The sequence below is a fragment of the Dipteris shenzhenensis genome, chromosome 13 (assembly GCF_047967505.1).
Source record: "Dipteris shenzhenensis isolate YYH24624 ecotype China chromosome 13, Dip_SZ_1.0, whole genome shotgun sequence".
Lineage (NCBI taxonomy): Eukaryota > Viridiplantae > Streptophyta > Polypodiopsida > Gleicheniales > Dipteridaceae > Dipteris > Dipteris shenzhenensis.
This window is the reverse complement of record NC_141608.1, coordinates 7,898,931-7,914,478: the sequence shown is the minus strand read 5'-3', so window position 1 is coordinate 7,914,478 and position 15,548 is coordinate 7,898,931. Positions and strand designations below refer to the sequence as shown.

The window sequence follows — 15,548 nt, the reverse complement described above, 5'->3', positions numbered from 1 at the left end:
TACTACGAGATCCGTGGATGGCATTATTGTTTATTTAGAAGTGGATGCGGACCTCTTTTAGATCTCCTGGCCCATCTTGATTAGCGATGCATTGCGATGTTCCTACTTGAGGCCCAATGACGTAGAGACTGTCTCCTTCGATCGTAGGCAAAAGCCAAAGGAAGATCACATATTTCTTCCTCCGAATGAGAGGCTGTAAGAGACATGATGCAGTCGGGAACCAGAGGGCATGACACGACAAACCTGTGCTCGAGTTGAGCCACACATAGACCGCATGTATCTCCTCTTTACCATTCAACTTGGGTAGACAGTCTACAAGAGTGACAATGACACTTGTCAGACGACGAGCTACCTCTTAGAGACCATAGAGAAGGCGAGAGGGGCCTGGACATACTACTAAAGAAATTAATTAAGAAAAGGCAATCAAAAGACTATAAAATATAAAGAGATGGAAAATTTCAACTGAAAGGGACAAATAAAAGTAAGGACGAGACCAAAAGAATGAAAAATGTGTCAAATGGACAACTAATCTGCAAATGCAAGCCTACAGGTCGTTGTTCTGCCACTTGTTTCCATATTGGTACTTGACTCTACATCTAGCCTTTGTGTTGGCTAGAATGGTGCCTAGCTTACCTGGCAGAATACTTTGTACTTGGCTTTGATCCAGTCTAGTTCTTTGTGGTCCTATCATGAGATGCTCATTGCCTTTCCATCATATTGGGATCTTACAGGTTGAGCAGCAATGGGGGGCCTTCAACTTGAGGGGGAGCATTACTATGCGAAACCTCTCAAGCATCTTTTCCATTCATTAAGATTCTCCAAGTCTTTTGACTTCTTTTGAGGAAATGAACTAGTTTCTTCAGAGGTCATGGAAAAAGGTAAGAAAGTAGGCATCACTAGCTGAAGGAGTTCTCATTTGCACTCATTCATATGAATGGATGAATGTGAGAATTTCGATAGCTTTGAGCTTTGCCTCCTGCATGAATCCATGGGTTTTATGCCAAGCTGCACAAATATCTGTGGAATCATGGAGACAGCTCTTACAAAGCCTCAAAGTTACTGGTGAATGGGGTAAGACAAAGATGGTGGAGATAGGAAGGGGAAAGCAGAGAGACACCACTTCCAAATGAGAAAAGATGCAGATCATCATACCCAAGAATGGTTTTGCTTCCGAGCTCAACTTTCAGCCACGTGCCCTCAGCCCAGCTGCCTTTTGTTCCACCTCCCCCTTCTGCTGCCTCCATCTTGCTCCTCCAGGATGCTATCATGTCCTCAGCTTGCCTTTCCCTTTGCTGCCTCCATCTTGCTCCTCTAGGCTCCTATCATGCCCTCAGCTTGCCTTTCCCTGTGCTTCCTTGGCAGTGGTTGGTTGGTGCTCTCCCCCCGTACATGCACCGGTACAACTCTCTGTCCGTATGGCTTTCCATGCATTTGATAATCCATGTCCCTGTGCTCGTAGTGCAACATGCAGGTTATCTCTTCTCCTTCCCTTGGCCGACAAATCCTTTCCTTCACTTTCAGTTCTCATCCCTGCTGTGGATCGTCGCTACTCTGATACAAATTATGATGTTCCGGACTTACAGGACTGCAAATGGGTGATTGGGCCCTCCAATGGAGGAAGAGTGCCCTCGTGAGAGTACTTGTTTCTGTGTTCGACCTATATGCAAGGTGGGAGTGAGATTATGAATGTATGCAAGGTGGTAGATAATGATACGTATGATCACAATGAAGGGGAATACCCTTTCATTAATGTCCCTTGAGATCACTCAAGTTCCATCTTCCCATTTAGACCTAGCCCTAGCCTATGACCCATGCACCTACCATTCAGTGCACTCTAATGCACCTTCCCTTTCCTATTGCCCCTAGGACCTAGACGCGTGGGTGCACATCTTTATTAATAAAATTAGTGTCATATATCTGAATTCAGTGCTGTCTGAAGCAGGGGCTCCAGCTTGACGGGCCCTATCCACTCAGATGATGAACGGCTATAATACTATCGGTGGGTGTCCATCTTAGATACAAATGCATGCCACACCATTAAATTGGTGTATAATGTAATAATGTTCTAATGTCTACTAATGACAAATAGTCATTTCTCTCATGACATTCTGTAGCAACAAGCTACTATCATTCGCTATAAAACTATTGTATTACCCATGTATTGGCTGCAGCTGCTGTGAATGTCAGCGTAGTTGTTTGCTTCCACAAATGTCACTGGCAGAGGCTTGAAAGTGCTTGTTGCAGTAAGGCTTTCTATTTGTAATGGTGTGGTTCCCTATCAACTACCTTTTTAATGCTTTTGCTTAAAATGCATGTTTGGGAGATAACTAGAATGAAATATTCTAGCCTTCACAGGAGTCGTAGCTTGCATTAAGAGAACATGGACTACATTTTGATTATCCATCTCCTTTAGTACTAGCCTTTATTACATCTGAGTCTACCCTTCACCTCGAGAGTGCTGACAAATACTTTGTATGAAAGAAGTCAATCCTACTATGGATGAATAATGTATGGTTTTCAACCTTAATCATGATGTACAAACTGCACTATTGTTAATTTTTAGAGGACAAAGTTGGGCACGTTTATAGATTCATTTACACATATGTTTCTACTGTGTGTAACGGCCATGCAAATGTAGCTTCATGCATTTTTCATCCAAGTTGCAACCTGTTGATAATGTGCGGATTCTTCTATTTGTATGGTGTGTTGCCCTATCAGATATGTTTTCAAAGTTTTTTTCCGTAGAAATGCTCATTTGGGGAGGCGAAAATGAAATGCTTGTCTTAGCAGGCATTCCTAGCATGTAGGAAGAGAATGTGGACTATATTTTGTTTAGCCTTCTCGTTTAGTGCCAGCCTTTGTCATGCTTGAGAGTAAAACATGTTTACAACTAAAACAAAATACACCTGTCTTCATAGGCAGTCCTAGCTTGAAGGAAGAGAATACTATATATTGATTAGCCCTTTACCCCCAGAGTTTTGACAACAAAAACTGTGTGTGTGTGGTCCTTACAGAGATGAGTTTCGGCATGTTCTTTAATTCATCTAGGTTAAAAAAACGTTAACCATCCTTAATTCATTGGAATGAGGCATATCTGATGGGAAATTAGCTTCCTACAGGCCATTTTGGTTTGCACACCTGAACTTTTTACTGTTCATAGATTATTACAGGTCTCAAGCAGGCATTATGGATCTATTCGTTTTAAATTTGTGAGCCCTGTGTCCCACAGACTCCCTTCTCCCACAGCTCCACCCTGAGAAGAAACACAAATGTTAAAAGGAAATAAAGATCTATACTCAAATCACTAAGAAAAATAAAAAAACACTAATTCAATGTATGGGCACTCATCTTTATTATTCTTCCAATTTTGTCACATACATTTTCTGGTATACTTTCTGTTCAATTATGCTGGAATCTGTCACACTGTCTTCTTCAACCTTTGTTAACATGGTTTTGTTGGCTTAGTCTCAAATGAGATTTTGCAGTTTCTAATGGTAACAATGGTGCAATCAGGAAAAGGTTCTCAAAGATTACATGAATTTTCGATTTCGACAACCTTATCAGCAAGCTCTATACTACTGCTCATTACTGCTAGAACATAAAGCATGGGATATTAGTGCTTACATTGAAGCGGTATCATCTGTTGAGGCAGCTGATCTTACTGCATTCATGCCACGCTTGCTTTCTCGGCTATTTTTTGAATGCTATGTTGCAGGTACTGTGTGTTGACTGTGAAATGTTTTTCTTTTTCCCTCGCCTCTCTCCTGATGATTATGCAACTGTGCTTTTAGTAGTGCAGACTTTGAATGTCATTTACTAGTATGGTGTTGGCTCTCCTACAGGAAACATGGCAAGGAGCGAGGCTGAGTCTTTGTCTCTAATGATCGAAAAATCTTTGCTTGAGGGGCATCGATTGAAATCAAAGGCAATATTGGATGCTCAACAAGTTGAAAAAAGAATTGTGAAACTGGAGCCGGAAGCAAATTTCTATTACCCTGTAGCTGGTCTGAATATGCTTGATGCGAATTCAGCGCTTCAATTGTATCTGCAGGTAATTTGGAGTGCAAACCTCAGTGATTGTAGAGCCAAAAGCATGGCTCCTTTGTTCCAATAAAAAATGTAATCGGTATAGAGCCTCTGTTTGACTAAAGTCTTGTCAGGTCCTCCACTTCCTCAGTTACTTGATTTGTTTTCTATGTTGCTATTAAGGTTGGATAACTGAATTGATTTATGTTATCAACAAGCATTTTTTCAACACCAGTCATACGTAACAGGCTACAATGCTCCTTTTCCAATTCAAGAAGGTGGTTTTTCAGCAAGGGAAGGGCTGTTTTCAAAAGCTACTTTACTCTTAGAACCTCCTGCGGCACACCCCTTGGCCTCTCCTATACTTTTTAGAAGGAATGAATAGATTATGTCATGTTTGGCAACATAGAAATTATTTGGTGACTCTGAAAGTTAAGTGATATAGATTAGATGTAAAAAGTACCATGGGAAGAAGAAAGAAAATATACATAGATATGCTTCCTCAAGTTTGTGGAATCTGAATCAAGTTGTAATAGGAGTTATATCTTGAAGGTTGCTATCGACCTTGTCTAGGAGTGGCAAACAGGCTTCAGCCATGTGCCTCAGAGTACTTAGTCGTAACATACAAGACAAAGGTGCAGATGCCACCTTGGTATGGAAGGGTCTTCTGTTGTGCCTCTTATGAAAATTTTGTCTAGGAAAATCATAAGGCTTCTAGAGATAGGCTTGGATTCCAGGGTTTGCCAAGGCACAAAGGTGGTTGTGGGAGTGTTCCCAAATAGTGTCAAAGAATTCCCTTGTGGCTTTAAGTATGATATCTACTTGATGGTGAGGCTTGGAAGTAAATGGTGTCTGGATAACCTAAGCTTGCCTTGTCATCTGTTGTGAAGCTGTGCCTCCTCGGTGCTACGGAAACTAGAAGCTCTTTAATCTCTCCGAGTGGTTGATGATGTGGCCTCTATCCAAGGCAGGGTGAGTTTGCAACCACCTTTTTATCTGCTTTCATCTTACTTTCAAGGGGCTGAGGCTAACGATATCTCCAATCATGACGGTTTCCCAAATGGATTCCAAACTCAATGCTAACCCCTCACCCTCCCTCGCCAAAAACAAAGGGTGAGGTTCGCATTAGAGAATGGAGAGCTCGATCGTGGTTTGAGCCGCTGCTCCTTCCCGCTCCCTTGCTGCCCCCTCTCCTTCAGCCCCTCCCTCAGCCCCCTCCCTCTGCCTCAGCCGCTCCCCCTCCCCTGCCCTCAGCCTCTCCCTTCCTCCCCCTTCTCTCCCTCTCAGCCCGCCACCTCACCTCTCAGCCCGCTGCCCCCTCGCCTCCTCTCCCTCTCAGCCTGCCCCCTCCCCTCTCAGCCCGTTCCTCCCTGCCCTGCTCCCCCGCTCCCTCTACCCCGCTCCCTGCTCCCTCTACCCCTCTACCCCGCTCCCTCTACCCCTCTCAGCCTGCTCCTCCTCTACTCCTCTCAGCCCGCTCCTCCTCTACCCTGCTCCCCCGCTCCCTCTTCCCTGCTCCCTCTACCCTGCTCCCCTCACCCCCTCCTCTACCCTTGCCCCTGCCTTTACCTCTCCCGTGCTCCCTCTACCCCGCTCCCCTCTCCCCCGCCTCTACCCTTCCCCCCGCCTCCTCCCTCCCCCTACCCTTCTTCCGCCTCTACCCCTTCCTCCCGCCTCTACACCCTCCCCCGCCTCTACCCGTTCCCCCCTGCCTCTACCCCTCCCTCGCCTCTTCTCTTCCCCCTGCCTCTACACCCCTCCCCTCTTCCCGCTCCCTACCCCCGCCTCTACCCCCCCGCCTCTACTTCCCTCTCCTCTATCTCCTTCTACCCTCTCCCGCTCAGCTGCCCCCTCCCTTCTCAGCTCGCTTCCCCTTCCTCGCTCCCTTGTTCACTCTACCTGCTCCCTCCCCCCACACTTGCCTCAGCCCCCTCCTTCTACCCCACTCCCTACGCCTGCCTTTGTTCCTTCTTCCTGTCTTCCCCCTCTTCCTTCTATCGCAACGTTTTTTGGAGTAGAAGGAGCCCAAAAAATGTCAGAGTCGGCCTCCTCACCTCGATTGGTGATGGATATTCCGTCAGCCAATCCTACTCCACCTCCACCGACCGCGAAAACTATTACGTTTTCTAAAGACGAGTTGCAGCAGCTCAAGAAGGACGTAAAGATTGAATGCTCTACCACGTTGCTAGCACGCATCTTCGGGTCTCACCCTTCCAGATCCCAAGCCAGAGATTGGATGCTTGCGGCTCTCCCCTCAGACCTCACTCCACGATTATTAGATGTTCGTCTTCTGGGACAAGGTTTTTTCCAGGTTGTTTTTGACACTCCAGAGGCTGTGAGCATTGTGCTCAAAGCTGAGTTTTTACACCTGGGACACAGGAAGATCTTCTTTGACGCCTTTGATATTGGTTTCGACCCAGTGGAGGCAGATAAGGAAATCTTTTCGCGCTTCATCAGCTTTCTCGGGCTTCCCCAGGTTTACCATCGTCTTCTTTTTGTTATCGGGGAGCATTTTGGCGCAGTTGCTGAGATCCCACCCCTCCCTGGGTTGCCATTGACTACAACAGAGTCAACCAAGGTTGATGGGGTACCTAGAGTTAGGGTCCTCTGTAAGGATCCTAACCTCACGATGGACCATGTTATGATCCAACGCCCGGATGGTTCCTTTTTTCGCCAGAGAGTAGAGATTACAGGCAGGCAGGACCAGTGTAGGATATGCAGGACCATTGGATACTTTGCTAGGGATTGCCCCAGGAAGAAGAAAAGGCCCAAGAAGCCCTCTGGTACAGTTACTGTCCCACAGCCTCGACAGGGGGGTGGTACAGGTCCAGCACCTGCTCCTCGGCCTCGACAGGAGGGTGGTACAGGTCCAGCACCTACTCCTCGACCTCCGCATGCCGGTCCTCCTCAGGATGGGGGTGGTACAGGTCCACAGCACTTGCTTCTCGGCCTCGACAGGGGGGTGGTACAAGTCTAGCACCTGCTCCTCAATCTCCACATGGCGGTCCTCCTCAGGATGGTGGTCTAGCTTCTACTCGCCAGAGTGCTCCTCCACTGAGCGCTCTTTTGATACCGCCACCTTCTACCTCAGTTGCCTCACGATCTTTTACCTCAGGGGCACCCGATGCATACCAGTGGGTTTCGGTTCGTGTGCAGATCCCTCCTTCAGTTCACGAGGATACACTAGTGGACTCTGCTTCAACTCGGGCTGCCCCTCTAGTCCACCTCGCACAGTCCGAGACGCTGAAGCTTCGACCTCCTCCCCGGTTGTAGCTTCTCCCCTAGAACCAACGGTGCCAGACACTCTCCTTGAGGCAGTAGAGGTCTCCGCAGCTGGGCAGACACAGGATCGAGAGCAGTCCTCACTTCCTCCCTTGGATAGGGGGAAGGGGATGGCTTACACTATTGATCCTCTTCCCTCAGAAGGGATTCTTCGCACTTCGGTGTCTGGCTTGCTTCACAGGAACTCATTTTCAGCCTTGGCAGATGCTTCAGATTTCCCAGAGGAGGAGTTTGTGCCCTCTACTTTTGGTGAGCCAGTGATTGGGTTTCTTGTTGACAAGGCTTCTTCTTTAGGTGGCAAGGTTCTTTCCCCTGTTGATTTTCCGCCACTTGGTTCCATTCCTCGCTCCTCGAGCAGGAGGTCTTCCCCTGTTGAGGGGCTTGTTTCTGCCACTAGGTCGGGTAAGGTGTTCCACTCTACATCCTCCTATCGATGAGGATTATTAGTTGGAACATACAGGGCCTAGGTGGCGTCCCACATTGCCGCCGTAGACAGCTGATCTGGGATCAGCTTCATCTAGGTGTTACTGGGGGTTCCACTGATATCTTATTTATTCAGGAGCACAAATTGGATTTTAGAGATTGTGCCAAGTCAGGCAAGTTGCTTTCTGGCCATACTTTTTGGTCGCCTGCCTTGGGCACCATGGGGGGCTCTTCTATTTCAGTTTCGCAGTCGGTTCTCCCCTTAGTTATTGGACACAGAGTCATTATTCCCTCTAGAGCTCAGTGGATTATTCTCTTGATTGGAGGGCGTAAGGTTGGTTTCCTTAACCTGTATGCCTCCAACATTAGCGAGGAACGTGTCATTATGTGGAAGGATTTGCTCTCCTGGGCCCCCGTTGCAGATTCATGGGTGATTGGAGGTGACTTTAACATGGTTGAGTTAGCGTCAGACAAAAAAGGGGGTAGAGAAGGAGGACTTCACTCTTTGGAGAGAGCAGCTTGGGATGCCTTCCTTTTTCACTACTGTGGCAGAGATACTTGGTTGGACGATGCCTTTCTTATTCAGCCACAGTCCCTCCTGTTCTCTTGGTCGAACAAGAGGCAATAGATGCCTATTCATGCACACATTGACATATTCTATGTAGATGATTGGGCACTAGATAGAGGTGGATCGGTATGCATTGCTGCTGGGGTTTCCACTTCAGACCACTTTCCTGTTGTGCTGGCTATCTCAGAGCCTCACTTGAGAGGCCGGTCTGCCAGCATCAGGATTCCAAATGCCTTGAACACAGAGGAGGACCTTATAGAGGCAGCCCTGCAGATATGGGTTTCTCATGCCTTGGGTGGGCAGCCATTTCCATCACATGTAGCTGCTGCCCTTTCTAGTATTAGCGACTTCTACCTCTCAATTGCTTGTACCAGGAGACGAGATATTCTCAGACGTGAGATTGGTGTTCGCTAGCAATCGGCAGCTTTGTAGAGGAAAGAGCAGAAACGGCCTACGGCCTTTAGATGCTTGGATTTAGGAGCGCCTTGTTGCAGCAAGGGCTCATCAGCAGATATTGCTTGATCAGAGAGTAGAGTATGCCTTTCATGCACGGGAGTCCTTCTGGGTTCAGATGGGTGGCAGAGTCAATAAACACTTTTTCTCTACTCTTGGCCCTAGATAGAGTGTATCCCAGCTTATTGACTCACATGGGGTTTTACAGACAGATCTAGATGATGTCATCCGCATAGCTTCAGATTTTTATGCCGCCCTTCTTACTGCTGATCCTGAGACACGGGATAGAGAGGATGCCAGACAGGTTATTTGGCAGAGCATCCCTTTGTTGGTGAAATCGGATATGCATGTTTTGCTTGATGCACCTTTCACCAACACATAGTTCAGGACTGCACTTTTAGCGCCTCACAAGGGCAAGTGCCTAGGTTCGGATGGCCTTACCCCTTCTCTTTACATTGCATTTTGGGATATGATTGGAGACTAATTACTTCAGCCCTGCAGGGCATTAGGGACTTTGGCGAGATGCCCGGGTCGCTTACAAAGGGTCTCATCCACCTTATCCCGAAAGGAGGTTGCAAAAATCTAGTGTCCCAGTGGAGGCCTATCACACTTCTGGGGACTTGTTACAAGATTCTGGCCAAGGCAATGAGCCTCCGATTGCAGCCCCTTCTCCCAGATCTTATTAATGACACTCAGACGGGATTTGTGCATGGCAGAAGCATTTCTGATAACATTCTCTCTTTTTGGGAAGCTTCAGAGTGGGCCATGTAGAGCGGCCAGAATCTAGCCATTCTACTTTTGGATTTTGAGAAAGCTTATGACAGAGTGAATTGGGGTTTTTTGGAGGGAACCCTTCTACATTTTGGCTTTATTGATGCTTGGATCAGAGGTGTTTCCTCTTTGTACAGATCAGCCCACAGCCAGGTACTTATTGGTGGGGTAAGGGGTGAGAGATTTCAGATTTCCAGATCAGTCCGTCAGGGATGTCCCCTTGTTCCTTTTCTTTTTTTGTTCGTGGCCGGAGCTATGAGTATCTATGTTAGATCTCAAGGTGACATCTTTGGGCTAAGACTTCCCATTAGAAGGGAAGAGGAGCTACTTGACAGTGAGTTGGCAGATGACACAACAGTTTACTTGGATGCCACTCCACAGACACTCACTTCTTTCAGGACAGCATTGGATTTATTTTGCTTGGCGGCGGGGGCGTAGATAAATTGGCATAAATCCAATGGCTTTTGGATCAGTGATGAGGACACTCCAGTTTGGGGGCTTGACATAGGATTCACTTGGGTTCAAAGGGGTGTGCCTGTCAGGTATTTGGGCTGCCAGGTCGGCTTGGATATTTCTTCCACGCAGCAGTTTGCTCCCGTCTTGGAGAGCATCAGGAGGAAGCTCCTTTTTTGGAGCTCAGCCAAGCTGGATCTTGCCTCTAGAGTTGTGGTTGTCAACCAGGTCCTCTTTGCCACGGCCTGGTTTGTTTGTTCATGCTGGTGCCGTTCTAGGGATTGCATCACTCAGCTCAGGAGACCGATCAGGAAAATTTTTTGGAGTGGGCTTGATGGCACAGCAGATGCCTTAGCCAGGGTGGCTTGGGAGACCCTCATCCTCCCTACATAGGAAGGGGGTCTCAATGTTATTGATCCAGATTTACAGTGCAGAGCTTTACTATGCAAGATGGTAGTGCGGGGACTTATGCGAGGGTAGGAACCGTGGAAGGCCTTTCTTATTAGCAGCATACAGAGGTGCACACCTTCTTCAGGAGGAGATTGGATGAGCAGTATTAGGTGGATCTTCACCACAGCACACCTCAGATCACCTTCGTCCCCTCTCATGGTTGCCATTCTGAAAGCATGGGCCAGTTTCATGAGCACTCTTTGGAGGATTCCTCCTTCCTCTCCTGAAGAGATTGATAGGCAACCGATCATGTGGAATGACAGTATTTTAAATGATCATGGCAGACCACTTGGTGCCTCACTCTACATGCAGTGGTCCAGGTGGGAGAGGGGACTTGCATCATCCTTGGGGTCTTGGAAAGCTTTCTGCAGGCTTCCAGAGGAGACCAAATCTCAGTTGACAGGACATCTCAAAGGGAGTGCTGGGAGGATCTTGCAGATTGAGGCAGCCCTTCCAGAGGATTGGGTAGACACAGATGATATGCTACTCACTTGCTCCACTTGGGCAGGTACTTTTACGAGAGGCGGTGTTCCGCTTCAGGTTTTGGCCTTTCGAGATGCACATGAGGATGCTTTAGTTTTTAGTGTGCAGGATGGTGGCAGATTGCTCAGGTCCACAGAGGACATCTTGCTTGAGTCTGCTTTTCAGCCTATCAGGGTTGTAGGTCTTTTGGTGCAGGGATCAGTTTCAGAGTGGTTTCTCAACCCAGATCCCCGGCTACTCTCCACCGGATCTTGGAGGCTTTGGCTCTATGGGGGAGTTCCCATTAGGTATTTGCAGTGGGACCCTGGAGAGTGGGAGTGGATTGACACAGGGCATCGAGAAAAGAGCATCCCTTCTTTTGTTACATGGTTAGTAATGCCAGGAGATTTCAGCTCAGTAGTAGAGGTTGGAGACCTTCCAAAGTTCCTCATAGGGAGACATTTGATATCACTGCGGATCTGCAGAGGTGCTTCTGGAGGAGACTCTGGAAATCCCACAGGAATTGAATGATCACTCTCTTCTTTTGGCTTTCTATCCATGGTGGGATTGCAGTGAACCTTTGGAGATCTAGGTTCGGAGCCGACCCTACTTGCCCTCGTTGCCTCTCTACTTCGGAGACTATTCAGCATTGCTTATGGGATTGCAGACAGGCGAAGATGATTTGGATGGGATAAGCCAGGATTTTCAGTCACTTTGCTGACTCCCCATTCTTTATGACATGGGGCTCAGTGGCTTGGCTTTCTCTTACAGGGCCTCAAGTATTCTATGAGAGACTTGACTCCTCTCGGGCCATTTCGGTTCGACATCATCAGATTGAGTCTTGTTCGTTGGATGTGGTACCACACCTTCCTTTTACAGCTGTACATGCCTCTCTGGATACTTCTTGGGAGATTCTAGCGAGCATAGCATCGTGGCATATCTGGAGAGCCAGATGCGCAGAGTCTTTGGAGGGTACTCAGGTTCGCACACATTGGCTAGCATCTGGATAGACACCATACATACTTTGATGGCCGTATGGATGAGTATGCAGGGAGACTCCTGTGCAGCCTCAGTTAGGAGGGCTTCTTTCTTTAGGGAATGGAAGGATTCTCCTTTCTTCTCTGAGACTCCTATAGGGTTGAGGTGGCACTTTCAGCCTCAGCTTTGAGGGGGGTTTTATTTATCCTCATGATTTCATGATGTATTCCACTTTGAGCTTGCTCTCGTAGGTTTTTTCTCTCACTTAATAGAAGTCTCTTTCTTGGAAAAAAAAAAACAAAGGGTGGTCTTATCATAGTGCTGCCCAACACATACAGCCTCCTATGCCTAGCAAGAAAGATTAGTCAGAGGTGAATTGAGTATATCTGTGACGTGGGGTCTGTGCCAAAACTTAAGAGGAATTGTTAATTGATTAAAGTAGTTGAAAGAAAGAAAGTTTATAGTGTTAGAAAGACCGAACGGTTTATGAGATTGAAAAAACCTAGATACATGAGCTGAATGGGTGGAGCCACTAAGTGGGGCATGTGCACCTATGACATATACAAATACCAAAACTATATAGTTGAACTCATGGGAAGAAAGATAGATTTGCAATGGGGTATCATTATGACAGTCCTCTATACGTTGTTTGAGGAACAAGACCAGTGGGCATCCGAGAATGGATAGGATGGTCTCAGTAGACATAGGCTCTGACGGGAATCATTGCTATGGCGGAGGGATAAACCTTGTGATAGAGTGTTGATGTCAATTGCCTTGCATGGTCCTTTGTGGTCTCGTCGCAATAGCTCTCCATCACTGTCTCCCCCCGTCAGTTATGTCCTTGATCTAGTGAACATGGAGGAAAGACCCCCAAGCCTTATGTGTACGTTAATGCATTGGCAGGTCTATTGTGTCTCATTGCTCTGCGTCTCTGTTTGCGTCATCTTCTTGGGGAAGGTTGGTCCGCGCTATTCGATTGAAAAAATTCAGTAATCACCCACGGAGTGGAGGTGGCTGGGCCTCCCAATCTCGTATTTGTGTCCTGAGCAATTGGTCTATGTCATATAGCCTTGTGAATGAAGATCGCTAATCATATCTGATCTGCGTGGGTCCAAATCCATCTATGAAAAGAAAGTGGTGGCGTCCTCAGATCTCATAGTACACATGACATTTGAAAGCAAGTGTTCCTTGGCGTCAACTTCCTATAGATTACATAGATTGCAGATGTGGCCCTCTCTAGGTATGCCTATGCCCCCAACCCGTCGTGTGTGAATACATAATCAATGGGAAGAAACTATGAAACTTCTTGATCAAGATCCTCGAGGAGTGGGGGAGGTGGGTCCGTGTGTAGCCTGGTGGGTCGATGAAGCCCTCCTCTGATATGTGTAGGCAGTGCTCTCTATAGAAGTTGAGCTTCACAGGAAGCTCGCTAGGTGCAAACTAGGTCCTGTATGTGTATTGTTGTATGAGATCCTCCTTGTGATAAGTTAGAAGAATAGGGGGGCCTCAAGGCTATATTATAAAGGAGGCAGTGTGTCCATGTGGATTCCAAGGCTCACAAACCATCTGCATGTACTTGCATAGTGGCACCTTTAATCACTCCTCAGATGTTAATGTAGCCATTGTAATCTACGTCGCCCTTAGGTCAAGGAACCAAAATCCTTGACTTTTATACACACACCTTTTTCCTTTTTTGAAAGAACCTTTGATTGAGAAGAACGTACATTCATAGCTGTCCCAAAGCGAGACCGCTACTACTCATCATAAAGTGGAAGAAGATGAAAAGATAAAAACCACACACACACACACACACTTTTTTTGGGGGGGTGAAATCAATGTATTTTTATATTACAAGAGGTAGTCTCCAACACACACTTTTTTTAAATAAAAAAAAGTGAAAACTTTGAATGCTTTATATCACAAGATAGCTATCCAGAGCAAAACTGGCAAGCCAAAATAATACATCAAGCTAAAATGTCCATGTAGGACAAATATACATCATGATCTATGCAGTGAGTTTGCAAATAATCAAGGAGCGATTGTTGCAAAGAACGACGGAAAAAACAAAAGTAGAAAAAACTGGATCACCAAAGACTCTGTGATTTCTTGCTTTCCAGAGAGTCCATAGTGCTCAGTAGCGAACCCAGGTAAAGAACAAATCAAAATCCGGCCGTTTAGGATAGATCTTAAACAACTAGAAAAGCTTGCCAAAAGCAGCTTGCGAAAATCGCAATCTCAATCTGTGTTGAAGGATGCCCAAGAAGCTCTGTCTCTCAGGGCAATGCCAACAGATATGAGATATTGATTCCCTGGGACGTAAACACCGACGACATATAGCTGGAGCAATACGTCTGCATTAGAACACGCCATAAAAAGATCTGTTGGCGTAATGGAACCTTGGAATGCCAAATCTGTTTCAATCTCATTCTTGTAGAGTCAAATTGATGTATGGGTGTGTGTGCCTAAGGGCTAGGAGTGTGTGAGAGTAGGTTTCCTAGAGTCTTAGGGTGTCCTATAGTTGTGTGGGTGTGAAGGTGTCCTAGAGTCCTAGAGTTAGGTGAGCTAGGTGTGCAAGGTGGAGGTCTAGTGACCTCACCTATGATGTCAAAAGAGAAGGCTGCCCAGCCTATAAATGAGGCCCTATGTACTTGCTAAAGAATCAGTCAACATCAAGCTTCATCTACATGTGAGTATTTTGGTTATTGCCTTGCCCTTGTACTTTCTTGCCTTTTCCATTATGCTTTCCATCTTTCCATTCCGTTCCTAGTTTCTAGTGCTAGATTGGTGCTCTCCTTACCACCATGTCTCTTCATTTGGTATCAGAGCTAGGCTACCTTCGAAGAGGTCGAGGTAAGAGATTGAGGACATTGAAGCCTCTCTCCCTCATTCCCCTTGGAGGAATGTCTTCTCCAATCCCACCTTGAGCTCAACCTCTCTCCTACCGAAGCCTCACCACGTGAAAAGGAGCTGATCTTCATATCTACATTTTATTTCCTATATGTGAGTCATTGGGTGCTGTGCCCTTGCATTATGCATAAAAAGAATGAAATAAATTGTGGTGTGTGTTAGTCAAATAATGGTACTCTGCCATGAATGTCTTTGTGAAGGATGCACACAAAGATGGAAAATGGGCAGTATATCCCTTGATTTTTCCCAATTTTCAAAATTTCCTCTAACTATTTATTTCTCCGTATTCTTTGTAATCCTTTGTAAACTTTCTTTAAAATTTTTAAATTCCCCCCCTAAAATTTACCTAAAAGTTTATGTTCCCGTAAATTTGCTATCCCTTCCTCCTTTTTTTTCCTCTAGTTTACCTCCCCCCCCTCTTTTCCCTACTTCCCTTTAATTTTATCTCACTTCTCTTAATTTTCTCTTCTTTCTTATTTTCCTTAATTATTCCTTAACTTCCTTAGTTATTCCTTAAAACTTCCTTACATTTTTCCTTATTTTCCTTAATATTTTCTTAATTTCCTTAAGCACGCATTGCAGGCGAGAGGTTTGTCATCAGCACCGTATCGTCATGCGCCACTTGTAGGTGTATGGCGAGGTGCCGCCAGTACCAGAAGGTAGTTAAAAAGGCATTCACAAAGGGGTGTGAAGGGAAGAAATGTAATTTGCATGGATAAAAGAGAAGAAAGGATAGTGTGTGTGTGTGTGTATCCACCTTTAAAAGGATTGTGTG

The 15,548-nt window shown here is 46.2% G+C and overlaps 1 protein-coding gene across 2 annotated transcripts in view; it reads left to right on the top strand.

Annotated features, from left to right (window-relative positions):
* LOC147894982 (Insulinase (Peptidase family M16) family protein) overlaps window positions 1–15,548 on the top strand; it is a 118,677-nt gene that overhangs the window by 71,034 nt on the left and 32,095 nt on the right. For both annotated transcript variants that reach the window (XM_087384155.1, XM_087384154.1), the window contains exons 20-21: window positions 3,514–3,715; window positions 3,843–4,051. In XM_087384155.1, coding sequence (XP_087240281.1) covers window positions 3,514–3,715; window positions 3,843–4,051 — 411 coding nt within the window. The remainder of the gene's footprint in view (window positions 1–3,513; window positions 3,716–3,842; window positions 4,052–15,548) is intronic.